The sequence below is a fragment of the Nannospalax galili genome, unplaced genomic scaffold, assembly GCF_000622305.1.
Source record: "Nannospalax galili isolate Female #2095 unplaced genomic scaffold, S.galili_v1.0 scaffold305, whole genome shotgun sequence".
Lineage (NCBI taxonomy): Eukaryota > Metazoa > Chordata > Mammalia > Rodentia > Spalacidae > Nannospalax > Nannospalax galili.
The window spans coordinates 10,635,984-10,663,567 of record NW_008356258.1 but is presented as its reverse complement, the minus strand read 5'-3'; the positions used below and the strand labels follow the sequence as shown (position 1 = coordinate 10,663,567).

At 42.0% G+C, this 27,584-nt stretch overlaps 2 protein-coding genes across 8 annotated transcripts in view; one reads left to right on the top strand and one right to left on the bottom strand.

The window, feature by feature from the left end:
• CUNH4orf45 (chromosome unknown C4orf45 homolog) overlaps positions 1–25,198 on the top strand; it is a 116,539-nt gene extending 91,341 nt beyond the window's left edge. The window contains exons 4-5 of the mRNA XM_008854344.1: positions 17,537–17,723; positions 24,947–25,198. Of these exons, the coding sequence (XP_008852566.1) occupies positions 17,537–17,723; positions 24,947–25,198 (439 nt within the window). The remainder of the gene's footprint in view (positions 1–17,536; positions 17,724–24,946) is intronic.
• The window catches only part of Fnip2 (folliculin interacting protein 2), a 151,984-nt gene continuing 148,267 nt past the window's right edge, over positions 23,868–27,584 (bottom strand). For all 7 annotated transcript variants that reach the window (XM_017803532.2, XM_008854326.3, XM_029556733.1 and 4 more), the window contains one exon: positions 23,868–27,303. In XM_017803532.2, the coding sequence (XP_017659021.1) occupies positions 27,225–27,303 (79 nt within the window). In that variant the 3' untranslated portion in view covers positions 23,868–27,224. The remainder of the gene's footprint in view (positions 27,304–27,584) is intronic.

Genomic DNA, 27,584 nt, shown 5'->3' with positions numbered 1-27,584 from the left:
CATCCGACAGAGGTTTAATATCCAGAATATATAACGAACTCAAAAAACAGAGAATCAAGACAAGACGTAACCCAATTAAAAGATGGGCAAAGGAGCTGAACAGAGAGTTTTCAAAAGAAGAAGTAAAGATGGCTATGAAGCATCTTAAAAGGTGTTCAACATTGCTAATAATTAGGGAAATGCAAATTAAAACCACTTTAAGATTTCATCTTATCCAGTCAGGCTGGCTAAGATCAAGAGAACAAATGATACCAAATGTTGGAGAGGATGTGGGGAAAGGGGAACACACATCCACTGCTGGTGGGATTGCAAACTTGTTCAACCCCCATTGAAAGCAGCATGGAGAACTCTTACAAAACTACAAATGAGCCTACCATTTGACTCAGTTCTACTACTCTTTGGCATATACCCAAAGAACTCATCCTATTGCAGAGACAGTTGTACATCCATGTTTGTTGCTGCTCTTTTCAAAAAAGCTAAGAGATGGAAGTAGCCTAAGTGTCCCTCAACTGATGAGTGGATAATGAAAATGTGGCTCATTTATGTGAAGTTTTCCTCAGCTGTAAAGAAACATGAAATCATTTAATTTGAAGGTAAATGGATGGAACTAGAAACTCAAACTGTTATACTAAGTGAAGTAACACAGACTCAGAAAAAAAATCGACATATGTTCTCCCTCATATGTGGATCCTAGAACCAGACTCTGATAAATAAATATGCAACCAGACATCATTACAGAAACCAGGATAATGGAAAGGACACAGGGAGGTAAAGGAAAAGAAATAACCTGAAAGAGAAAAACAGTAGGAAACAGGCCTCAGTAAGGGAGATATGGATAAAAACTGGGTTAGTTTAAGGGAGGGGGGAGGGAAGGGTATACGAGGAACCTAGGGGATAAAGGGAAAGAAGGATCGCGAGAGTGGTAGGAACATAGGAGAAGGGTATTAGTAAGGGAGAAAGGGGGGAATTGGGGGCACCTTAAGTTCCAACTTTTCTCTATTTTGAAGTTTGATCTAGGATCTATAAAAAGTGGGAACTAGTATGTGCGAGACAGGATTGTTAGATTAGAGTAACAGGTAAAAGATAACGTAGTGTCTGGATATTCAAGTCTCAAATGCTAGAAGCATGTCATCTGTGAAACATCCTGGCACCAAGAAGCTGGTCATTTGTGTCTATATTATCGACTTGAACGTGTACATTTTACATATTAGTATGCTGATGTCCATTGGGTACTATGGCTATATATACCATTTCCTGGTTAGGAAATGAGTGGTATTGTATTAAGTGATGAGACCTGAGTTGGAGAGATGGCTCGGTGGGCTAAAGCACTTGTCATGCAACTCTGAGGACCTGAGTTTAATCCCTGGAGCCCACATAAAGCCAGGTATGCAGAAGGGAAAAAGGAGAGAGAGAAAATCTTTTCCTTTAACCGAGTCTTCATTTCACTTTAAGTGATTCAACTTCAGAAATGGTGGCATAAGGACCTCCAAAAATATACTTCTATAAAACAAATTTTAAAAATAACACTGGGAGAAAAAAACATAAAAATAACCGATTTGAAAACAAATCCAGTGTTTGCAGCAATTCATGCGGCACTTAAGAAGAACTGCTGAGCCAATGAATTTTGTGGCATCTGAAATTGTATTGCTTTCATCCTGTTCTTGACAGTGATAGCAGGCTAGAAAACGTTGTCTTATAAATGTAATAACTCTGAGAAACATCTGCCTACTAATTTCTGGAGGTGGAATATGGGATTTACAACTTTGGAAAGTCCCACACAGAGAAATGTCATATTTAACCTGTTTTGAAATTCCTAGAAAAGCTCCATTCTCAGAGATTTTATTTGAGCTGATTTCTGTATAAACAGCTCTGTGTCATGCACATTTATCACAAATAAATCAGCTGGAGCTGGAGAGATGGCTCACGGGTTAAGAGCACTGGCTGCTCTTGCAGAGGAACTGGGTTCAGTTCCCAGCACTCATGTGGTGGCTCACAACCACCTGTAATTACAGTTCCAAGAAGTCAGACACCCTCTTCTGGACTCAGACATGCCTGTGGTATACAGACATATATGCAGGCACTCATGCATATACAGAAAAGAAAAATAAATCTTTGAAAATAAATAAATCAGGGGCTGGAGAGATAGTTCAGTGGTTAATGGTCCATGCTGCTCTTGCAGAGGGCTAGAGTTGGGTTCACAGAATCCATATCAGATGGGCCACAACCACCTGTAATTCCATATCCTCTATAGATACCTGCACTCATGTGTGTGTAACTCCCACAGACACACATACACATAATTTAAAAACTAAAATAAATCTTTAAAAAATAAATCAGTAGTAATTATCTAACATTGGGGCTATTTTCAGGGAAAACTTGTATTCAGTATATAATTAAAAGTCTTCAAAGGAAAACTAAAGAATGAACTGTGCATAGAGGGTGTTTGCGATGCTCCAACATGTTTCTAGGAATCTAGAAGGCTGTGTGCATGTGCAGGACTGCATATCTTGGATAGAACTGAGAAGATCCCAGGCTCTTACTTTTGGCTGATCTTGAAGCTATACAAACAGTGAATGAAGGCTAAGGCAGAGTTGTAATCTGTCTGCCAGAAAACTGATGACATGCTTCAACAGAACGGCATTTCAGAAACTCTCTGGCCATCACTGGCTGACCATTGAACTAACCCAGCAGACATTTCAGGTGCCACATAGGGTATTTTTAAGCAATCCAGGAGCATCACTGGACAACAGCACCCCCATAGCCGAATCAGTAAAGTGAACTTTCTGGAAGTTCAACAGAATCTGAGAAATAGATCCATCTAGTCACAGAATAGGAGGAATTCGTGGCTAGTACTGTAGACTTAGTAAAAAAACAAACAAACAAACAAAAAATACCCATGGGTGAGAGGTCATAAGCCCCTGAGGAGGATGTACTGTTGTTTTGTTATATAAACATGATGTTGAATTGCCTTCTAGGTATTTGTTAATACCCCTAGATTAGTGATGTTCTCAGCCTTGACTGGAGAAGCTTCTTTTTACAGAGGGCAGAGGTTAATGTAGAACTCATAATTAAAGTGCTGAGAATAAGTGACTGTTGAGTGCTCATCCCTAAATGGGACATCTGTTTCATCCCCTCCAAGACTCAGAGAATATCATGGAAGAAGGAAGGAGCAGAAAGAATGTAAGAGCTGAAGGATGGGAAGGAATGCTGTGAAACACGGTCTTCAGGACAGATATGGCTGTGGCACCCACGGACTCAGAGCAGCAGTGGTATCTACACAAGATCTGCACAAGACTAAGCCCATAAACAGTGCAGCATGGATGGATGAAGGGCTCATAAGGCCCAATCCCTCAAAAAATGAGCCAGAAGCAGTTAATTGTTTCTGGGAGAGGGGGACTCATATTCCTTAGTTGTGTAGTCACTAGTAAGTTGCCCTCGTTCAAGCAAATAACCCTTGGCTCATGCAGGCAACCCTAATTAAATTGGTTACACACACACACAAAGACATGAAAATAGACTTCTTGGGAAGAAGGGGTTTGGTGAGAAGGGCGAAGGGATAGATGGAAGGGGGAGGAATATGATCAGAGCATAATATATATGTACATACATATGAAATTGTGAAAAATCTAAATAATTTTTAAGAATGCTTATACTTTGGAAGTCCCAAACATTTATACAATTGATCATATCATATCATACCTCCCTCCAACTCTCCTTAATGCCCTCTAGCCCATCTCCTGCTCAACTTTATGCTCTCTTTTTATTTGTGTTATCACAACCCACCAGAGTTCAGTTAGTGCTTCCCATAATGCACATGGATGTGTGGCTATCCACTGGGGCATGAGCAACCTACCAGCAACCACATCCCCCAAAGGAGAGTGTCTTTCTCTCTCCCTCAGCAGCCACCTATTGCTAACAGCTCCTCTGATAGGGGTGGGGTTTGGGGGGCCCTCCCTCATCCATGTTGATATTTTGACTGGCTTGATCTTGTGCAGGTAACCATAGCTGCTGTGAGTTGGTGCATGTAATAGCCATGTCATGTCTAGAAGTCAGCATTTCATAGCTCTTACATTCCTCCAGTCCCCTCTTCCACAAAGTTCCCTGAGTCTTAGATGGTGAGAAGTTGATATAGATGATCCATCCACAGCTGAGCTGTCAGCGCTATTTATACTTGGCACTTTACCAGTTATGAGTGTCTATATTAACCACAAAAAGAAGCTTCTCTGACCAATGTTGACAGACACACAAATCTATGAATATAAACAAATATTTAGAATACAATTTGACATCATGACCATTTGGTAAAACAATAGTAGGTTTCCCCCCTAGAGTCCATTATTTCCCCAGTCATGGGGCTTTTGACCAGGTTTACCGTACCAGGCATAAAATCCTTCCTACGGAGCAGGCCTTACATTTAATCAGAAAGCTGTTGGTTACTCCATAACTGTCATGCCTCAATTGTACCAGTGGGTACATTTTGTTAGCAGATTGGTGTTGTAGTATGGAGGGTTCACTGATGTCTTTTCTTCCCTTGCATCTAAAGTGAGCAGTGTCTTCAGCAGCAAGGTCTTACTGTCTAGTTCTGGTGGACAGTCAAGAGCAAAGGCAATAGCCTGTGTTGTTTTGGGGCACCTCTGGGGCCTCTGTGACCAATAACTCCTAGGGAGGTGCCTTGTGCCTGACACTGAGATTTTCATTTAATAATCAATCCCTTCAGGGAGCAACCTCATCCACTCATGAAAGGTACTTCAGTTCAAACTTCCTTTTTCTTTTTTTTTTTCTTTTCTTTTTTAGACAAGGTATCAGTATGTAGCCTATGCTAGCTTGGAACTTGCTATGTAGACCAGGCTGGTTTAAAACACCTGCTTCTGCCTCCGCAGTGCTGGGATTAAATTTAAGCATGCACCACCATGCCTGGCTCTCAAACTTCCTTTAAATTTTTTTCATTTATTTATGTTTATTTTGTGTGAATGAGTGTTTTGTAAGTGAATGTAATGAATGTATGTTTGTAAGTGTACCCATGCATGCAATGCCCACCGAAGCCAGAGAGGGTGTATTATCCCTTGGAACTGAAGTCACTGACAACTGTTAGCTGCCATGTGGATGCTGGGAGCTGAACTCAAGTCCTCTGCAAGAGCAACAAGTGCTCTTAACCACTGAGTCATTTCTCCAGCCACTCAAAACATCCTTTAAAAAAAAAAAACATGTATTTTAGATTAACCTACACACTAGTGGATTTCCATGAGGCATCTTCGTGTATCTTTAGTTTTGACTAACCTACCCCTTACCCCCTTCTCTCCCCAGTTTCCCTATCCCACTTAAATCTTTAACCCTGAGTACATCTGCCATCTCCTTTTCTTGTCATCTGTGTTCTACTATCCCTTATAATTGAGTTCTTTCTTGGGTCGGAAGATCACAGGTTTCCATATAGCCTTTTTGTGAATCCTTCATTTTGGTTAGGTCTTTAGCCAATACCTCATTTCCCCATTCGTTACACCCCCTCATAAGTATAAATAAATTTTAATGGGCATCAAAAGCTAAGTGTTTCATCATATTCAAAATGCCGAGAGAAAAGCTGCCACTCCAGAATCTTATAGTCAGCAAAACTGTGCTTCAACAATTAAGATGAGATTAATATAGTCCCCGATGAACACGAACTGAGAGATATTGCCTCCAGTAGACCTCTCTATAAGAAATGACAAAGGGCAGCTAGAGAGATGGCTCAGCAGTTAAGAGCACTGACTACTCTTCCAGAGGAGCTGAGTTCAATTCTTAGCACCCATGTGACAGCTAACAATCATCAGTAACTCTAGTTCCAGGGGATCTCACGTCCTCTTCTGGCCTCCTCAGGCTTTGCATGACGTGGGTGCACTTACATACATGCAGGAAAAACACTCATACACATAAAATAAAAATAATAAATTTTTTAAAAAAAAGAAATAACAAAGGGAGTCCTTCAGACTCAAGTGAAAGGACAATAATAACTTGAATATACATGAAGAAATAAAGATGGTTCCATGACAGACTAATACATCAGCATTAATACATTTTTGGTTGGTAACTTCTTTATTCTCCTCTATGATAAAGAGTAATTATAGAACTGTTAATGGATTTATAATTTAGAAAAATGTAATTTATGTTACAATAATAGTGCAAAGGAAGACGGTGGGAATGAAATTGTATCGAAGCAAAATTTTTATTTAATGGAAATTACATATTAACCTAAACTATTGGTTTGTTTCAAGTTAAAATAATGACAATAATCCCCAGGCCAACCACTAATAAAATAAGTGACATGTAATACATACCTCAATAAAGTAATTAAAATAGAATACTAAGGGGGCTGGAGAGATGGCTCTGCAGTTATGAACACTGGCTGTTCTTGCAGAAGACCCAGATTCAAATCCAAGCACCCACATGGCAGCTAACAACTGTCTGTAACTCCAGTTCCAGGGGATCCAACAGCCTCTTCTGTCCTCTGCAGGCATTGCACGAATGGGTGCACTTAAACATACATGCAGGCAATACGCACACATAAAATAAGAATAATAAATATTTTTTTTAAAAAAAAGAATACTAGGAAACATCTATTTACCACCAAAAGAGTAATAATAGAAAAATAGTGGAACAAAAAAGATTAAGACATGGAAAAAAATTGCAAATTAATAGACACAAAGCAATTATGATTTAGATATGAACAATTTAGATTATTAATAGCATTAAACGCATGTAGACTGAATAGTGAAATCAAAAGGTAAAGACTGGCAGTAGAAGGAGGAGGAAGACAAGAAGGAGACAAAAGAGGAAGAGGAAGAGAAGAAGGAGGAGGGGGAAGAGGGAGAGGGAGAGAGGGAGATGGCAGTGGTGGTGGAGGCCAGGCATGGTGGTGCACAGCTGTAATCATAACACTTGAGATGCTAAGACAAACAGTGAGATTGTGAATTAGAGGCTAGCCTGGCCTATGTAGCAAGACTTTGTCTCAAAAGCAAAACAAAACAAAATCAGGAAAACGACTGGGCAGGCAAGACAACTTCAAAGGAAAGGGTACTTGCCTTCAAGCCCGAGGACCTGAGTTTGAGTCCCAGAACCCACATGGTGGAAGAAGAGAACCAGTTCCCAAAAGTTGTCCTCTGGCCCTCAGCAGCCTCCACACTAAAAATATAAATACACATTAAAAAATTTTAAAGGGAAAAATAAAAACAGCATGATTGAATCATATATTGTCTATAAGACATTCAAGATTCAAAATATGCAACTTGAAAGTAAAAGAACTGAGGGTATAGCTCAATGACAGAATACTAGCCTAGTGTGTCTAAGGCCCTGGATGCAATCCTTAGTGCTACAAAACATGCAAAAAAAAGTAAAAGAATCAAAAGAGTCAGCAAGATGGCTCAGTGGGTAAAGGCATTTGCTGCTCAAGCCTGGTGACCTCTGAGTTCCATCTCTGGAGCCCATGTAGAAGTGGAAGGAGAGAATCGGCTCTACAGAGTTGTCCACTGACCACACATCTGCCGTCCTCCAATACAAATACTATTATTGCTAATAAGAAGAACTGAAAAAGATATATCATGCTATAGTGAACAAAATTAATTTAAATGGCTATTCTAATATCAGAAAATTTAGAATTCAAGATAAAAGTTCTTAGTCTAGCCAGGTGTGGTGGCACATGCCTTCAGTCCCAGCACTCAGGAGGCAAAGGCAGGCGGATCCCTGTGAGTTTGAGGCCAGCCTGGTCTACATAGTGAGTTCCAGGCCAGCTAGGGCTATAGGGAGACTCTGTCTGAAAAAGACAAAAAAAAAGTTCTTAGTCTGCAGATGGAGGTTCTTTTATAAAGATAAATATTCCATCAGATAGGTATAACAATTGCAAACAACTGTGCATCTAAAACCAGAACTCTATAACATGAACCAAAACAAAGGGGACATAGGCAATGCAATGAAAATCACTGGACTGTCTGTCCCTCAACAATGGATAGAATAACTTTGCAGATGAACCCAGCAGATCTGACAGACAGCTACAGCTGCCATCTTTACCCGATGAGAGCCGAAAACATTCTAATCAAGTGTTCATGGAACTTTCTCCAGGATAGATAATGTTAGGTCATAAAACAAATTTCAATATGTTTAAGAGGTATGAAATCATAAAAAATATGCTCTGTAACTATATGGAATTAAATTTGAAACCTACACCTGTCAATAGGTAGATCACAGGGGAAATAAAAAGGAAATTAGACAATACTTTGAGATAAATTAAAACAAATACGTAACACCTGAAAACTATAGGATGCAGCAAGAATAGTGTTCAGAGGGAAATTTGTAGCTGTATATGCCTATATTAAAAAGGAGATATGAGAGTTTAGGGAGATGGCTCAGTTGGTAAAGTGCCTGCTGCCTGAATTTGGATCTTGGGTACCCACATAAAAAGCCAGCACTGGAAACAGCAGCTGGAGGGCCTAGGAAATGGTAGAGTGGATCCTGTCATCACCATGGGGCTACAGCAGGCGCAGGTGTCCGGAAAGGTGTGCATTCATTGAAACTACAGCAGTAGCACATGCTGCCAGTTCCAGACCAAGTTCCCCATAAAGCTGGAGAACAGGAATGATAGGGAGCAGTGAGAAGAAACACTTCCAGTGTTGGGTGTGCTGCTCACCTTTAATCCCAGCACTCAGGAGGCAGGGGCAGGTGGATCTCTGTGAGATGGAGGCCTGTCTGTCTGCGTAGTGAGTTCCAGGCAGGCTAGGGCTAGGGAGACCCTGTTTAAAAAAGAACCAAAAAACAAAGCAAATAAACAAAAACCCAAGAAGAAACAGTTCAAACTCTCCAAATAACCTTTACACAGAAGTAGAGAACCTTGGGGCCAAGGCCTGTCTAAAATTCCACTCCTGGAGTGACCTCTAGCCACTTGGCATCTACTTCCTGTCTACACATTGTGTAGGACTTTACAATCTTTTGATTTATTTCTGATAAAACACAAAGAAGCAGTTCACTTAAAAAAAAAAAAAATTCAAAGCTGCCAGGCATGGTGGAGCACGCTTTTAGTCCCAGCACTCAGGAGGCAGAGGCAGGCAGATCTCAGTTCAAGGCCAGCCTGGTTTACATAGTTAGTTCCAGGTCAGCTGGGGCTACAGGGAGACCCTGTCTCAAAAAGACACCCCCGCCCCCCAAATTCAAAGCCATTTAAAAATACATAGTTGGTCTGCCAGAAACAAAGTTTCTTTCTTTCCTGCCACCAGTACCATTGGTTCTTCTCGTTCCTTGGGCCACTGTCCTGGGTGGCTTTAGACTCCAACAGGTCGTGTCTTTGCTCAGTTATCTCAGGAAACCCCCAAGGCTTTTCTCCAGGTGAGGGGTGTGTGTGCCTGGGTTTTCCTAATGCTTCTCCCGGATTTCCAAGTGCTGCTAGCTTTGCCTTCATTCAGATCGAAAGACTTTTTTCTGCTGTTCAGTTTCTGAAACTGAAGCTCTTTAAAAAATAACGTATGCCGGGCGTGGTGGCGCACGCCTTTAGTCCCAGCACTTGGGAGGCAGAGGCAGGTGGATCTCTGTGAGTTCAAGGCCAGCTAACTGATCCTGCACTGTTGAAACTTGTCCTTCCTCCATTGAACAGCCTTAAAAAAAAAAAAAAAAAAAAAAAAAAAAAAAAAAATAACGTATAGCAGGGCGTGGTGGCACACGCCGTTAATCCCAGCCCTCCAGAGGCAGAGGCAGGTGGATCTCTGTGAGTTAAACAGCTGGGGCTAAAGGGTCTCAAAAAGACCAAACAAAAAAGTATAATATTATTTTATGATGCAGTTATTATTAAGGCAGCATTTAATGCAATTGGGGTTATTTTCTTTGGTAACTTTTCTGTTCATGTGTAGTATCACAAAACGGGATGAACTAATGTTGTTGCTTGTTCATTACAGATAAGTTAACACAGTGAGTAGAGGCTCGGCCATCAGAAACAACACTTCCTGCTCTGCCCCAAATGTGTAATAAACAATGGTCATAAACACTGTATAGCTTTGTTTCAAATATAACTTAGGAGAAAATTTGACAGGAATAATACCATTATTCCATTGCCATTTAAAAAAATATTTTATTATTTATTATATATAGCCATTTAAAAAAAATATTTTATTATTTTTATGTGTTTGTGTGTATTGCCTGCATGTGTGCAATGCCTGTGGAGGACAGGAGGCTGTCAGATCCCCTGGAATTGGAGTTGCGGACAGTTGTTAGCTGCCATGTGGGTGCTAGGATTCGAACCCCAGTCTTCTGCAAGAACAGCCAGTGTTCTTAACCACTGAGCCATCTCTCCAGCCCCTATATTGCCGTTTTTAACCCCACTGACAAGGTTTATGATTCACTGACTCCTCACATAGAAAAATCAGTGCACAGAAAACATTTGATTTTAGTAAAGCAAGCTGTGGCTTCCACATTAAACTCGAAAGTTCTAGTCAATATCTCCAGTTCTTTTATGCTCTTAGTAATTAAATTTCTGATGCCCTTCATTCTTTGGGGGAGTTGAGAACATTGGGAGAAAGTTAAGAAATATATTAGGGGAGAATGAAGCTGTTAGAAGTTTAACTTTTAGAGATATTGTAGGTGCTAATACTAGATTTAATCTTTCAGATTTGCTTTTTTCAAAAATATTTTATTATTTATGTGTATGAATGTATTGCCTGCATGTGTGTAGGTGCACCTGTGCCACACAATGCCTGCAGAGGACAGAAGAGGCTGTCAGATCCCCTGGAACATGTGGGTGGTGGGATTCGACCCTGGGTCTTGTGCAAAAACGGACAGCGTTCTTAACCACTGAACCATCTCTTTGGCTAATTTGCTTTTTAGCCTTGTAATTATTCAATAAATCCCATAGGTATGTGTAATATTTAATTGTATAAAATTAATTGGCTACTTTAAGACTATAATGGTATCTGTTTGACTTCTACACCCATTACAATAACTTTGCTGAAATAGTAACACATTAGGAAAACTTTTATTAAACAAAAACAAAAAGGGCTAGCACAGCAGCACACATCTATAATTCCGGTGCTGGGGAAGCAAGAGACAGGCAGATCCCTGGAGCTCATTGGCCAGCCAGCTCAGCTGAAGACATGAGCTCAACTTAATGAGAGACTTTGTCTAAAAAAGAGGAGAGTCTTAAGAAAGACACCCAGTGTCAACCTCTGTACACACATGGGTGCACACACACCCACATGCACACACACAAGCAAGCACACATGAAAGGAGATATGAAATATTTGCACCTTTAAAAAACTAGAAAACTGCCAGGCATAGTGGCACATGCCTTTAATCCCAGCACTCAGGAGGCAGAGGCAGGTGGATCTCTTTGAGTTCAAGGCCAACCTGGTCTACGTAGTGAGTTCCAGGCCAGCTGGGGCTTCAGGGAGACCTTGTCTCAAAAAGACCAAAAAGAAAAAAAAAAAAAACAAACCTAGAAAATATAAGCTTAAATAAGTGGAAATAGTAACTAATAAAATGGAAATGAATGAAATAGAAACTAGAAAAAAAAACAATTGAGAAACATAAAAACATTTTAGAACAAAAATGTTCTAAAAAGACAGTCCTTTGAAAAAGGTAACACAACTGACAAAACTTTCATAAGCCTGGCTGCTAGATTCTAAATAGTTTTGTTCCTCCAGTGTTCACTGGTGACATCGTAAGCCCCCAGTGATGCTGTTAGGAGGTGGTCTTTGGGTTGTGAGGGTGGAATTAGTGCTCTTTCACTCTGTAAGCTCACAGCAAGCAGGTGTTGACCACTGAATCTTCAGTGCATCTTCTTAGACTCCTTAGACTCTACACTCTGAAAAATAAATTTCTGTCTTCACAAGAACCTTAGTTTATAGCATTTTACTATCACAATCTGAATGAAGACACTAAGAAATTTGAAATAAGTTTCAAATCACTAAAAAAATTTATGACATTATTACTGATTGTTGGATGGCTTCAGTTGTGACAAACCTGGGTAGAGGGAACCTCAACTGAGGAATTTCCTCCATTGGACTGAGCTCTATTCATGTCTGTGGGGCATTTTCTTTATTGTTGAGTGATGTAGGAGGGCTCAGAGCACTGTGGAATGTGCCACCCCTGGGCAGGAGGTCCTTGGTTGTATAAGAAAGCAGGCTGAGCACGGGTCAGAGGAACAAGCCAGTAAGGAGCATTCCTCCACGATCTGTGCTTCAGCTCCTGTCCCCAGGTTCTTGCTGAATCTCTGCCTTGACTTCAGTGATTAACTGTGACCTGGGAGATATAAAATAAAGTACTCCCCATGTTGGTTTTGGTCAGGGTTTTTAAGCACAGTAATAGAAAGAAACTAAGATACTAACTTTAAGTAAATGAAAAGAATTATCAGGGAGTATTGTTGTTATAGTTTGGATACGACTATTTCCCCAAAGGGCTCATGTGTTGAAGGCTTGGCCCCAAGCTGGTGAATCCCAGTCATCAGAGGAAGACTGAGGAACTATCTAGGATAAGAGACTAAAGAGACATGAAAACGAAATACAATGAGTGATTTTGAACTGGGTCTAAACTGGCTGGGATGTCTTTCTTTAAGCTTATTTTGATGGTGTGTGGCACTGACTCCGATTCCTTGCAAGCACTCTATCACAGCACTTCACTCTATCCCTGAAATGTCCTTTTGCAAAATGGACACTATTGGAACAATTGGAAAACGTGGTGTCTACAAGTTAGAGATAATAGCATAAAGACGTGAATTTTCTGCCTTTCTCTTATTTTGATGGCTATGTTAAGGTTATGTAGAATGTCTTTGCTTGTAGAAATTACATGCATCAGGGATGACAGCTATCCTGTAAACAATGTACTTATAAATGATTCAGAAAAAGTTTTGGGTGGGGTTTTCAACTTTTCTATAAGTGTAAAGGGGAAGAAGCAAGAAGTAATATCTGACTTTAGATATTACTTAGGGGACTACTTAATTCAATGATTAGTAGGAAGAATATTTTTCTGTTACAATTGGCCTCGTTGTTTCCCATTCATTATGTGTGTTTGATGCTGTGTGTGCTTCCAGGGGGCCTGACACCCATGCCTTCTGCTCCCTGGTTTATCACTTTTAGACTTTGGGCCCATTAGTACATTTAATGTAGTGTGGGCAGCTGTCTATAGCTGATGTTACCAGTATGTCTATGAGAGCTTCAAAGTCTGAATTGAAACTCATTTTTTCTTGTTTTGTTTTCTTTTATTATTCTTATTTAATGTGATTGAATAGTATTGCCTGCATGTATCTAAATGCACCTGTGTCATGCAATGCCCACAGAAGTCCGAAGATGGTGTTGGATCCCCTGGAACTGGAGTTACACTTGTTAGCTACCTTATGGGCACTGGGAATTGAACCCAGGTCCTCTGCAAGACCAGCCAGTGTTCTTAACCACTGAGCCATCTCTCCAGTCCCTTGAAACTCATTTTTAACTTTCCATTGCTCTGGTCATTCAAGATTCAGGGACATGATATATTGTAAATTTAAAGGACAAGCTCACAGTTTGAGGGGACAGTCCACAGTGGCAAGGATGCCATGGCGGTAGGGCCAGGAGGCAGCTGGTCACATTGCATCTGCAGTCAGGAGGCAGACAGTGATACATACTGCTGCTCAGCTTGCTTTCTCCATTTCGTTCAGCTGGGGGCCCCAGCATGTGGAATGGTGAAGCCCACATTTACTGTGGGGCTTACCACCTCAATGAACCTAATCTAGATAATCCTTTACAAGCATGTCTAGAGGCTTGTCTCTTTAGAGATTCTAGATCCTGTCAAGCTGAAAATATTACTTAGCACAAGCCACTGAGCTGTACTTTTAAGTAATAAAACAGAAAAACTGAGTATCAAGAGTTGTTCCTGTGTATCTGCCATTGGTAGTGAAAAAGGGCTGTGGGAATAGGTGGGCGAAAGGAATGGAAGGATGCAGATAATTCTAAGGTCACTTAGCTCCCCTTCCTGCCTCTGTCCTGAGACTGCGTGTCAGTTATGTATTGGGCAGGATAATGGTCTCAGAGATTCATGGTAAAGTATTTTCTGGATTCTTTGGAGAGCACTGAATTCAGATGGACAGACTGTTGAGCTTGACATTTAAGCATGTTCTGATAATTTCTATAAATAAAGTAGAAAAAAATATATATATAACAAAACAGTTTCAGGATACTATTTAGCAGAATAATAGTAGAAGTTTCTCCTAAATGGCCTGTGACCTGTTTAGCCACAGTTAGGCATGGATTCCATCTAATGAAGCAGACGTTAAATCCAATCAGAAGGTGGTTGGTTAGTCCCATAACATTCATGCCATTACTGCACCACTGGGCATATTTTGCCAAGCCAGTTGTTACTGTAGTTCTCAGGGTCCACAGCTGGGTAAGGTTGGTGATTACCTTTCTCTTCCAGTAAAATGCATAGTACCTTCTAGTACATGAAAGCTAGCCAGTAGAGATGAAGCTTCAAGGTCAATACCAGTTTGATTTCTCCTGTTTGTTCTACAACTCAGGTATGTAGTGTCTTTAGCAATGGGGTCTTATTGTCAAGTTCTAGCAGGTAACCAAGTGCAATGGCAAGAGCCAGTATTGTTTGAGGGTCTATGGAACCACCCTGGTCCATAACTCCAAAAAGGGGAGTCTGCTTGTGGCACTGGGCTTTTTATTTGCTAGCCTATGGTGTCTAATTGGGCTACCAAATCCCTGTTGTAGGGCAACTTCATTTAAACTTTTTCTATATTTCTATATTTCTATATTGAAAGGAACTTCTACAGGTTTCCACGTGACTTTTTCAAAAGGCCTTCCGTATTAGTTATCCCTCCTTACTCCCTCTTCTGCCTTTCCCTCCCATTCCCTACCCCATTACTCAGCCTACACCATATATTAGTGTACCTCTCAACTCTTACCAGAGAAGGTTCTTTTTGCAGTAGATGGCGATTAACACAAAGATGCAAAAACTGGTGAATCATGCAGAGAATAAGATACTGTAGAGTGCGCATCCCTAAATTGGACACCGATATCATACCCTGTCCTTCCAAGGCTTAGGGATCACCATGGAAAAGGGATAAAAAGATTATAAGAGCTAGATGGTGGTGGATGAATACAAGGACACTATGTTGTCTGGACACAACAGGGGGGTTGCACACATGAACCTATAGCACTTGGGTCAGCATGCACAAGACCCGTGCAAACCTAGGTCTGATAAAACCCAGTATGGGGGCTGGAGAGATGGCTCAGCGGTTAGGAACACTGACTGCTCTTGCAGAAGACTGAGTTTGAATCCCAGCACCCACATGGTGGCTAACAGCCATCTGTAACTCCAGTTCCAGGGGAATACGATGCCCTCTTCTGACCTCTACGGGCATTACATGACAGGTGCACTTACACACATGCAGGCAATTCCCCCCCCCTCTCTCTCTCACACACACACACACACACAAACTCCAGCATAGATGGGGGATGTTGGCAAGAAGCCCCAGCCACAGCTGAGGATTTATTAGTAACTGACAGCTGCTGGGAGAGGGAGAGTCAGATTTCTTTACTGGTGTGTCATTTGATAGGTTGACCAAGGGATAAACCCATACACAAGAGCATTTGAGAAATACAGTTTAGATTTAATAGGTCTTAAATAAAAGAAAACTAATAGTAGAGGACATGAAGGAGAGGAGGGATAAAGAGGGGCCAGGGGGTCTGAATATGATTAAAATTCATTGTATAAAATTCTCAAATCAATAAAAAAATCTTTTTTTTTTTAAAAAAAGAGAAACATCAGTGCTTCACAGGAGTAGGGGCCATCCTCATGGAGTTCGCGGACAAGGTGATTCCTTTTTTGGCATTGCTGGGGATGAACCGTATCAGGAAAGTGCTCTACTGTTCGGTTGCACTCCCCAGCTCAAAGGTGACATTTAAAACTCTGCTTTGGTGTGGCTTGTCAGGAAGAAAGACAAGCTGACCTCCCAGGCTGAAGGTCTGGACACATGGCTTCTTTGGCGGAGGTGAAGGATGAGGGCACATGAAAGTATGAGATAACAGGGGAGGATTAAGGAAGCAGGCCTCAGTAGCTCACTAGGACTCACTAGGTCTGACCAGTTAACCAGAGGAAAGACAGAAAGCAAACAGCAGCAACAAGGCCCTTGCATGCTGCTTAAGGAGTTCCGACCATCCGTTGGGGCTCAGGGCGGTCAGTGGAGAGTCCCATGAGTCTACGAAGCGGGCTAGAGGTATCTGCCCCCATGTGCTATGATCTCCTTGCTCTGCAGATTCAGTTAGTGCTCTGCTAACTTCCCCTTCTGGTCCTGCTGCCCTCATAGAGACAGCACGGCTGGAGCTGCCCACTCATCTGCCTTCACCATGCTCCAGGGCGCCCACACATCAACCCATTAATCACTTAGCTGTCCATTGTTGGCATGTGAACTCCATGACATTAGAGCTTTGTCTACAACCACTTATCTGTGTCCTGCTCTGGGTCTGGCACAGACACCTGTATATTCTTGAGTAAGGAATGATGCAGACCTGCCACAGATCTTGCTTCAAAGAACGTGGCACTACAGTCAGATCAAGATTGCCCCACAGAGGCCCGTGTGTTAAAGGCTTGGCCCTGCCTGGTGCTTCGGGAGGTGATGGAATCTTTAAAGGGTAGAGGTGAAATCTTCAGGTTGTTGAGGATGTGTGCCTTCTAAGGCGACGATGGGACCCTGGCCTCTTCCTCTTACTCTAAGAGATGAGTGGTTTTCTCTGCCACACGCTCCCACCACAATGCGTTGTCTTGCCACAGGCCTAAAAACAACAGAGATTATGGACTGGAACCTCAGAAACCATGAACCGAAACAAACCTTTCCTAAGTTGATCATCTCAGGTACTTGTTTCAGTAACAGAAAGATGACCATCACACACCAGAGTCCATAAAAGTAAGATTCTAGACAGGGAGCTTGGCAGTCCCAGGGCTCTGGCAGCCAGGCCAAGGGCTAACTTTCCAAACCAGGGGGAAAATCCTTACCTGCTAGTCCTATTTCTGTTTTCTAGAGCTGGCTCTTTCAAATGGAAAGGGCCTTGAGATAATGTTCTAATTTAAGATTTGGAAATCTAGGCAGGACTTCACTGGGCACAGAGGATGAAGCCTAGATCTTTGCTCTAAAATGTGAAAAGTTGGAGTTTGGAATCACAGAGCTACACTTTCCTGATGTCCACAAGACCTTAAAATCAACAGGTCACGTACTTAACAGTTGCCAGGTCTCATGAGATCTCAGCCACCTTGTTCTTCACAACATCTTCAATGTGTGGCTCTGACAGGGTTCCAGAGCGGTGGGGAGACGGATGTGTTCAAGGTTGGTAGTAAGTGTCCAAGGGGCAGCCAGTTCCTGGTATCTCCAGCAGCTGGACATCCAGAGATGCAGAGTTTGGAAACCTCCAGAACCTTCTCAGGGTAGTGGGTCAGGTTTTCAGCTCATTTTAGCCTGATGGCCAGAAATTGCCTCAAACGAGAAGCAAAACTCATCCACTGAAAACTGGCAGCTGTTTCTAGATCTTTGCCATCTGACCCAAAGAACTTATTCCCATTACAGGCAACCAAAGCCTTCTGTCCTGGACAAGCAAGGAGGGTACAGTCGTGGCTTTCTTGCCTGGAACATGAGTGATTACGAGGACACTCAGCAGAGAAACTCCAAATGGGCTATTCTTGTTAAGCAGAGTAAGTCACCAAGCACTGCCCTGTCATCACGGCTGCCCAAGGTGCCAAGGAAGGAAGAGAAGGTATGGCCTGTCATCTCCCTGGTCATCCTAGAGAAAAGGTGGGCTGTTTTAACATGCAGACTAGAGAATATTGTTTGTGTTACTGACAGTTTCATACTTCTTTTAATCTATCAAACCAGACCTGGATTCCACGATGTGTCAAATCCATATTGGATTCCACAGTAAGTGTCCATTGAGTTGAAGAGTTGCATATGACTCTCATTTCATAACTAAAGAAAACAAGAGGGTGTGTGTTTTCAGTCTTAGAAAAGTTTATTCATCACATGGTTTGACTTGGAGAGAATGTGCAGGTCCCTAATTTCCAAAAGCTGAGAAAACAGTCTGTAAGACAGAAGTAAATGTATACACCTCTCCTTCAAACCCTACACACCACTCAGAACAGTAAGAATGTACCAGTTCCCACTCTTAACTTCCCCCTTTACTATCTTAGGCAAGTCATGTAATTTCCTTATATGGGTTTTTAGAAATAAGATGGGAATATTGGTTATTATCCTGAAAATTCTAGAGAATGAGCATGCGAATCAGGTAGAGAATGTGTAAGCCTACATTTGATTTTCTGAGGTTGGTGTACAAACCACTCTTTTATCTTGGCTTTTTGCCCAATCCCACAGCACAATACACCTCGGTGTTGTCCAGTTTTTAATATAGACTTTGACGTAAGTTTCTATGAAGAAAATAGATCAGCCCACATCCATTCAAAGATTCCCATTCCCTACACGAAGTGTTGTCTTGCTTCCTTGAAGTCTTGAGAACTCACTAGCACAGAGCTTACTATGTCCAGAGATCTGGTTCATCAGCTGTACTTGTACCCCTCTATGAGGGAGCTGCACCGATTCCCCTTGGATGGTTCTGGCCCCAGGGATACTTTATATTGAAGGAGAGTAGTCCGCTGCTAACATTCCCACGTGGGCTGAATTCTGGACTGAGTCATAATGGGGCAATTATTGCAATGTGTGTGAAGGAGAGCTTAGATTAGTTAATGAACTCATTTGAGTATGATTACAGCTATCACAGATTAAATTATCCCAAATACCTATCACCCACTAACTCCAAATGAAAGTGTTTTTTTTTGTTGTTGCATGAAGATTTTTGTTTAAACATTGTTCTTTGAGGGGGCTGGAGAGATGGCTCAGTGGTTAAGAGCACTGGCTGCTCTTGCAGAGGTCCCAGGTTTGATTCCCAGGACCCACATGGCAGCCAACAACCAACTGAAACTCCAGTTCCAGGGGATCCAACACTCTCTTCTGTCCTCCGGAGCCTCTGTACAACCCAGCTGCATTTACGTACAGGCAAAACACTCATACACATAAAATAAAAATAAATTTTAAGATGTTTAAAAATTTATTCTTTGAAATGATTTAAAATTTTCAGAGGAAACTGCACTAACAGTACAAAGAATTCCTTATATACTTTTCACCCAGACCCATCAATTAATTTTACTTGCTTTGATTTCTTTTTCTCCCTCACCCTGTACATATGTATGTACACACACACACACACACACATATCTGAATGCAACTGCAGACACAGTGCCTCTTTATTCCTAAACAGTTCAGGATGTATTTCCTAAGAACGAGGATGTTCTCTCATACAACCATGGCTATAATTTTAAGATTTAGGTCTAAAGCTCATAATCGAATTTCATTATCACATTTTTCTCTGATCTAAGATTTATGCTAGAGTCACGTATTACATTTCATTATCATTTGTTTGGCTTTTCTGCATTACTAAGTTTCTGTCTTGGTCTTTCATGACATGTCTTTAAAGCCCGCAGGCTGGTTCTGCAGACATTCTCTGAAGGTGTGCTTGTCTGCTGTCTCCTCACAAGCTAATCTGGATCATGTGCTAGCTGTAGGGCTCCTCGGCATGCCAGATGTGGCTGTAACTTATCACCAGTGAGCACAGTTGATCACCTGGTCACAACCCTTCTAAGAAAATCACTGAATCATTCAAAATAAACTATTTTTTTTTATCAGTCAGACTTTCTCTTAAAATTTTAGACATACATTAGAAACATGTTACCCAAGTCCATTTTTTTTTATTATCCAAAGGTGTAGATATTCTGTGAGGACTCTCACCTCCCTTTGTATAAATCTTCTTCACAAAAAATGTGAAACACCCATGCATTCAAAAGCAAACAAGGAATATGACATGTGCAAAGCCTCCACACAATGCCTCATACTCAACCAACAGCAAATGGTGGTAGTTATTACAGTTCTTACTGGAGAAGCTGAGGCTGCCATATCTCCCATTCTTGTTTTGAGAGAAGGTCTCATGTAGCCCAGGTTGGCCTCAAACCCCCTATGTAGTTGAGGATGACCTTGAACTCCTGATCTTCATACCTCTGCCTCCAGAGTGCTGGGATGAGAGCATGTGCCACCACACTGAGAGATTTCTCACTCTTACATTGTAAGAATCCTATTTTTAGAGCCACTAAGGTGTAAACTCCATCCTCTCCACCTACTACGTATCTTCTCATCTAAATGGTGGTTGACAGGATGTTCTATACTTGTACTGATGCGTGTTTTTACTTATAAACTTGAGAACTTAATTACAACATTAAAAAGTACATTTTCTAACATTTAATGGCATGGAACATTCTTGTAACATTTACCCAGGATGATCTTAAAATATTTTTGGAATTCAATTGTGCTAATTTGTGCTTCACTTGCTAAATTTCTTTTTAAAAAATCATGAAACATTGTTCAAGTTGTCTTCTATTTCATTTATTCTCCATCTTCACTTTTTTTCTCTTTAGAAGGTAGCAGCCATCAGAATGGTGTAAATTCGTGGGCACAAGCCTCTCCGCGCCATCCATTTCTAGTTCATTTCTCTGCTTCCAATATTCTCACTGCCATCCTCATTCCAATGCATCAGTGTGGATCTCGGTGGCTGATACATTCTTTCTGCCACCCCCTCATTGCCTTTGCGATCAAGAACTCTATTCTCAGAAGTTAATGTGCACATAAATCCTGTGGAGACTGAATTCAGATGCAGATTATAGGTCAGTAGGTCTGCACTGGGTTTTCCATTCTGCATTTCAGTCCAGCTCCCAGGCAACACTCATGGTTGTTGCTGATCTGGGGAACCTGAGTAAGGTACCAGAGGATTTGATCATGAATTGAATTTGGAGGTAGAGCGGGGGGGGGGGCATTAGTGGGGTAAAGGAAAGGAGACAGGAGACAGGAAGGGCAAAGCCCTATATTGGCCTGCCTTTGGGGAAGCTTAAGAGCTTCAATATGGCTGGATATTTGTGTTCAAAGAAGCTGAGCACTATGGAGTGTGTTTGTAGTTCCAACTACTTAAGAGGCAGGAGGCTGAGTGGGAGGATATGGTGATGCTGCTAAAGATAATCAACTGACTTCTTTGCATTCATAATGCTAAAGCACTTGGTTTTTCTGGGCTGATGTTTAAAATATTTTATTGTTCTTATTTTATGTGTATGAGTATATTGCCTGCATGTATGTAAGTGCGCCCATGTCGTGCAATGCCCATGGAGGTCAGAAGAGGACGTTGGATCTCTTTGAATTAGTGTTTCAGATGGTTGTTAGCCACCATAGGATGCTGGGAGTCGAAAACAGGTCCTCTGCAAAAGCAGCCAGTGCTCTCGAGCACTCAGGCATCTCAACTCAGTCCCTGGGCTGATGCTTAAACAGAGGAGGGACAGGATTAAACCTTCACTGTGAATAGTATTGATAGAACTTTTTGACAGGAAAGGAAAGAGTTTAGAAGGCATTACAGCAACTGAACTAAAAAACAGGGAAGGATTGAAATAAGGCAGAAAGAAAGGAGAAAAGGTGATACAGTGAGACAGAGACAGAACAAGACACTCCAGACCTGGGGAACTCTTCAGGCCACGTAGGGAGAGGGGATGTATGTAGGCTGCACCGTCAGAGCTTGGTGAGAGAAGTCTGGAGGAAGCAGGAGACACAACAGAGGAGTCGTCTATACAGTGTAGAGGGAACTGTACTATTCATTATGTGAAAGCTATTTGTTTAAAAGTCTAAATCCAAGCCAGGTCTTTTAACACAGTCCTGTAATCCTGGCACTTTGGAAGGTCAGAGGCAGGAGGATTGTCACAAGTTCAAGGCTAATTTGATCTACTTAGTGAGTTCTAAGCTAGCAGGGGCTACACAGTGAGGTCTTGTCTGGAGAGAGAGAGGGACAGAGGGAGTAAAGAAGATGGGGGTACTTCCTGTAGGTTGCTATTACAGTATCTGGATGCCATCCAACTCCATTTTGGTTGTAAGTACCACTAAACTGATCTCTTCAGTGCCTATACCAGTCAGGGGACCTATTTGTATTATTTGGAGAGATGGAGAAAGGGGTATTGATCTTAAGGAATTGGCTCATGTAACTGGGAGCTGGCAAATTTGCAGTTTATAGGGCAGGTCAGTGGCTGGGACCAACAAAAGTTTGTAGTTTGGATCTGAAGGTCACCTGGAGGCATGCTCCTCTTCCTGGGGTTACTGTCTTTTCACTCCTAAGTCCTTCAACTGATTAAATGAGGCCCACCCACATTTTAGTGGGTAATGTGCTTTACTCAGTCTACTGATTCAAATATTAATCATATCTTTAAAAAAACATAGCTTCACGGTGTAACCTAGACTTGCATTTGATCAAGTATCTTAGTATGATCTAGCCAAGTTGACATACACAATTCATCATCACAGTACCCATCTCACCAAGCCATGAGGACTAAATGATACAACAGATACAGAAGCATCTAGGCAGCAGGGTACCAAAGTAGAATGTGCAGTGTGGTCTACATGCCTAAGTCCCTGATCAATGGCATGGTTTAAAAAATGGCTTCCAGCTGGATGTAGTGGGGCAAATTTTTAATCCCAGCACTTGGAAGGTAGAGGCAGGTGGATCTCTTAGTTCCAGACCAGCTGGGGCTAAAGGGAGAGCCTGTCTCAAAACAACAACAAAACCAAACCAAACCAAACCAAACCAAAGTACTCTTTTCTGTCTTGAAAGGGAGATGAGGGCAAGAAAGTCAAGAGCTGCACACTAAGAAACCGCTAGGAGAGGGCTGGTTCCACAGCTACGAAGCACAGCCCTACTGTTAACATCAGCAAGGCGGGGAGGACAGCGCACAATGGCCCAAACTCTGAACTGCCAGGGGGAACTGGCACATCCTCTCAATCTGCTGTGTGTTCCAGAAAGACCCTGCGTGACAGGAGGTGCTCAGATGCTATATGCAAGACTGAAAAGTCTCGCTACTGTTACCAAACCAGTTGCAAGTGACAAGAATGCTGGTGTCCAGGTGGTTGAGCTTTGCAAAATGCTTGGGTATCATTCTACTGAAGATGTGCCACCAAAGCTATTGAGCCAGGGCAAAAATCTCCCCCCCCATCAGCATGTTGGAAGCTACTTGCCAGCCAGATGACAACCTATGGGAGTCCGTTCTCTCCTTCCACCATGTGGGCTCTAGAATCTAACTCAAGTCATCAGGCTTGGTGGCAAGCACCCTTACCTGCTGAGCCATCTCACTGGCTCCTGAAAATGCTATTTTAAAAGTACATTCTTTAACATGGAAATTTTGAAGCATAATCTTAGGTTTAAGAAGCTGGAGAGATGCCTACACATGTACACAGCTCCATGGAAGTGACAGCTACAACTGCAGACTGATGGGCATGCACTATGCCGGTGTCCAACTGCATGAGAACTACAACTATTGGTGATGCAGTTTCCAAAAGTACCCAGGTCTTGGTAAGATCAAGTGACCACTTCTTGTTAAAATCCTTCCAAAGTAAAACCTTCCCCCGATGTAGATAACAGCTACATTCCTGAAAACTTCACCAGATGGTAGTAAGATCACGTAGAAACCACAAATCAGCTTAGATCAGTAAAACCAGGTTTGTCACTCCCCTGAATGTCAGGTAAGGCATGTAAAGGTTACAAAGAGCTGGCCCTGGGGTGTTCTCACAGGCTCCAGGGCATGTCTCCTGTTAACCCTGGCCCCGACAGTGTGCTGGGCCAGTGCCCTCACCCATCAGAGTACAAACCAAAACATCCTCACTTCCAAAATATCCTGCTGAAAACCACTGAAATAGAATGACCCTGCCTGCCCCCCACTGTCATAAGACTTTCCATTTGATTAAATGCAGCAAACAAATCACATGCAGCACCAGGAAACTGTTCAAGATAAATTCAAAAAGTTTATTGCACCAAATGTCACAGAAAAAAATGGATCAAAATGATACATGAATGCTTTATGAAAATTTTCCATCACAGACACTGGTATTCATTCAACTGATTTAAAAAATGTCCTATCAGTTTCTCTTAATGGAAGATCAATAACAACACATCCCAGAATTTTCTCCTTTTTAAGCCACCACTTAAATTTAAAAATATTGTGGATGCATGTTTCAGATGTAGGGTTCACTACATTGTAACATTTTAAAAATTAACATTCAGAGGGGGCTGTTTGATTTAGGCAAAATTTTATTGAAAAGTCCTCTCCAGCAACACAACAAAAAACAAAGGGTTCACAGAACTAAGAGAAGATAAGGAACTTTTCAATTTCATGGTAAAGGTATGCATGAACAAAACACCCCCAAAGTAGTGTTAGTGAAAAACGCAGACATTTAAAGGGATCTGAGGCTTGCTTTCTATTCTTTACGTACATCCACCTCTAGTGAAGAACCTAAAAAGCTACAGACTAAATTCTTTATAAAACCCGAGGACCTAACTGTAAGAGCCCAAACAACAGTTTATTACCATTTAGCAAGTGGGGAATTTCTTCCCTCCAAAAAAGTTAATTCTGAAAAATATGGTAAGTTTAAAAAATTGCAATGTGTAAACGGCAGTTCCATGAGATGTGAAAAGGTTATAGTTACTTTCAATAAAAAACAGCACACTTCAGGAAAATGGATTGAGGCTGTGCAAAAGCTGTTTAACACTGATCAAATAAAACACTTTGGGATTATGCACAGGTATGGAAGCTACATTTGAAATTTTCATTGCCAGGTTTAAAACGTACACAATTACCTATACACTCATATCACTTATCAAATACATAGCCACAACATGCTAGAAAGAGTCCATCCCAGGAGAGCTTCCCACATCTGCTGTCGGCCTCCCTGGCTTGCTGAAACAAGCAAGGCGCTACAAAGGGACAGCAGCCAAGCCTAAGAGCTGAAGAGCCCTCAGGTGGAATCCTGTCAACTGAGGTAGATTTCTTTATTTTTAAAAAATTTTTAATTTTTTTCCTTGAGTTGGGCATAGAGGAGGGTGAGATCCCTTTCTTGACTCTTCGGCTGCGAGAGAATGAAGCCACCAGCGGTCCAGGCCGTGAGTGGGCGTGTCTCAACAGAAGTCCATGGGATTGTTTTTGCTTTCGGAAGGAGGTTGAATTAAGACAAAGAAAAGGTGAACATTCCTTACCTCAGGAGGTTTATGAAACAGCAGCTGTGTTCCTGTGTGCCTTGCAGCAGCAGGAGAAGCTGGGCTCTGCCAGTCCCGAGTGACACAAACAACCCTGCATGTGACCCGTATGCTGTTTCCCACCAGACAGTTTTCAGGTTTTGGAACATTAGATTAAGAAGCAAATTTTCTCAGGCTTTGAGGGGGGCTGGTCTAAGTTTCTCATGTAGGAAGTTGAGAATCAACCTGTTTAAAACTCAGTTTCCCAGATGAGTCTAATTTTCAACACGTTACTACATTCGAATGAAAACTAAACTGATTTTGTATTGAGCTATTTCCTCTGAAACCTTGGAAGGTGATGAATGAGTCAAAGTGTCCATGTGTAAATGAGGGGAGTGGGTGAGAGAGGAGGGGAGCCCAAGCTGGGGAGGGAGGGAGGGAGCTGAGACATCAGCTTTGACAGCTCATCCACAGGAGGGAGAGCCAAGGAGGCAGAGGAGGGGCTCCTCCTCCTGTAACAGCAAATGGTGACATCATGGATGCAGGGAATGGAAAACAGCAACTCAAATGTAAGGTAACAGGGGAATGGGAAAAACATTAGAAAAGAATGAAAAACTTCAATTTAGTGAAATATATAAAATGCAAATTAAAGCTCTTAAGTGCCTTGACGCTCTCAACTATTCTTACAAAGCACAAAAAGGGAAAGGGGGTGGTTCCAACCCACCTCTGAGAAGCAATGGAGCCATTTATGACCAGCAGAACAGTCAGCATGGCTCAACCAACTAGTATTTGTAAAGAACAGAGACATGTCACATGGATCAGGATGTGACATCATGAAGTCATCTGAACCCCTAGAAGAGCCAAACCACATTCTCAGGTGCAGGGACCCGCAGAAAGCAGTAAGGAGCTCAGTGCCTTTGCCTGACCAGCTCCTGTCTTTCAACCATCAGTTTTTAAAAAAAATTTAGTCTATTAACACAGACTGTTTAATGGTCACTAACTTTCTTTAATAGTAACCAAAAAAAATTGAGCTTTTTTTGGAAAAAAAAAGTGAACTAGACTACTGACTCTTCACTTTGGTAAGTTTTATGCAATGGTTAATTTCTGGAAAGATGTTTTAAGACCATTAAAGGGATTAGAAGGTGCAGAGTTGACCCTTGTAAAAACTTGAATCGCACATGGATTGCTTCTAAATGTCCCAACTGCCCAATTTCATTTGTCACCTTGAACTGTTGCATGGTTCACTTCCCAGTGGGACAGCTGCACCTTTTAAAGTGTAAACAGCCATTTGTATTAGCTATGCCAGAAGGAAAGTGGCTCAGGCTGGAAGAGCTAGCCAACAGAAACACTCGCGCTTACAGAAATAGCTTTGGTAAATGGCCTCTCGTGAGAAGGCTACAGACAGCGCTGACGTAGAAGATTAACACCTGGTGTGAGACTGCACACTGGGCTGCTAGCCACCACACCCGACAGGGTAGCACACTACATTGAGCTTATTGCACCAGCAATCCCTCTCAGACCTGCCTGTGGCCACACTGCGACCAAGGGTCCCCAGAGCACTCTCTTCCCAATAGGCAAGCCTCTTCCACGCCCTCTGTCATACAGGAGCTGCTATAGCACAGAGCTGACGATGGCACAGTATGGCTCTTTTCACGCCACCGCTTGTCAAAGCAAACTCCAACCTGAAACCCAGTTGTTCTGCCTGCCTTGGAACATACTACGTTCTCTCCGGTCTGCAGCCTTATCTATAAATGGGAAGTATTTTCCTACTGGAATGTTCTGTACGATGGATACCCTCTATTCCAAAGTCACTTGTTAATATTCTGCCCAACAGCACAAAGCCATCTGTACAACAGCTTAGTTTGACTGTAGTGCTTACGTTTCCCTCCTGCCAGAAAGGCCATTCTTTCTGTTGATTCCCGGGAAACAAAGGCTCAGAGTATTCCCGAAAATCACAAATGCCACGGTGTTGAGTAAGCCTAAGCCTCCCAGTGAAGCATCCACTTTACTGCAGCAACACAAATGTGTGATGACTGTTCTGTGTTCTCACGCTTCACCATCACAGAAAGATTACTGTGTTCTCCTTCAGCTGAGAATGTTTTTTCCAAGAAGAACTGTCCTGAGTTCAGCTTATAAGAGTATTTGCGCCACATAAGGAGAGTGAGTGCTGGCGATAGCAGTCAACAGAGGCAGGTCGTTAGATTCAATCCTGAATGTTGAAAATAGAAGAGCAATACTTTAAAATCTCGTAATAAAGCATTATTTCTCGACCCCAAGCTTCTAGATCCTCTTTTAAAATGAATGAAAATGTAAAACTGGGCCAGTGAGTTGGCTCAGCTAGTATAGGTGCTTGCCATCAAGCCTCCCAACCTGAATTCAATCCCCAGGACCCACATGGTGGGGCACATATGGCAGGAGGAGAGATTAGACTCCTGCAAATTGTCCTGACTGCCACGTGCATCAAGGACACACATACCCACACACATATAT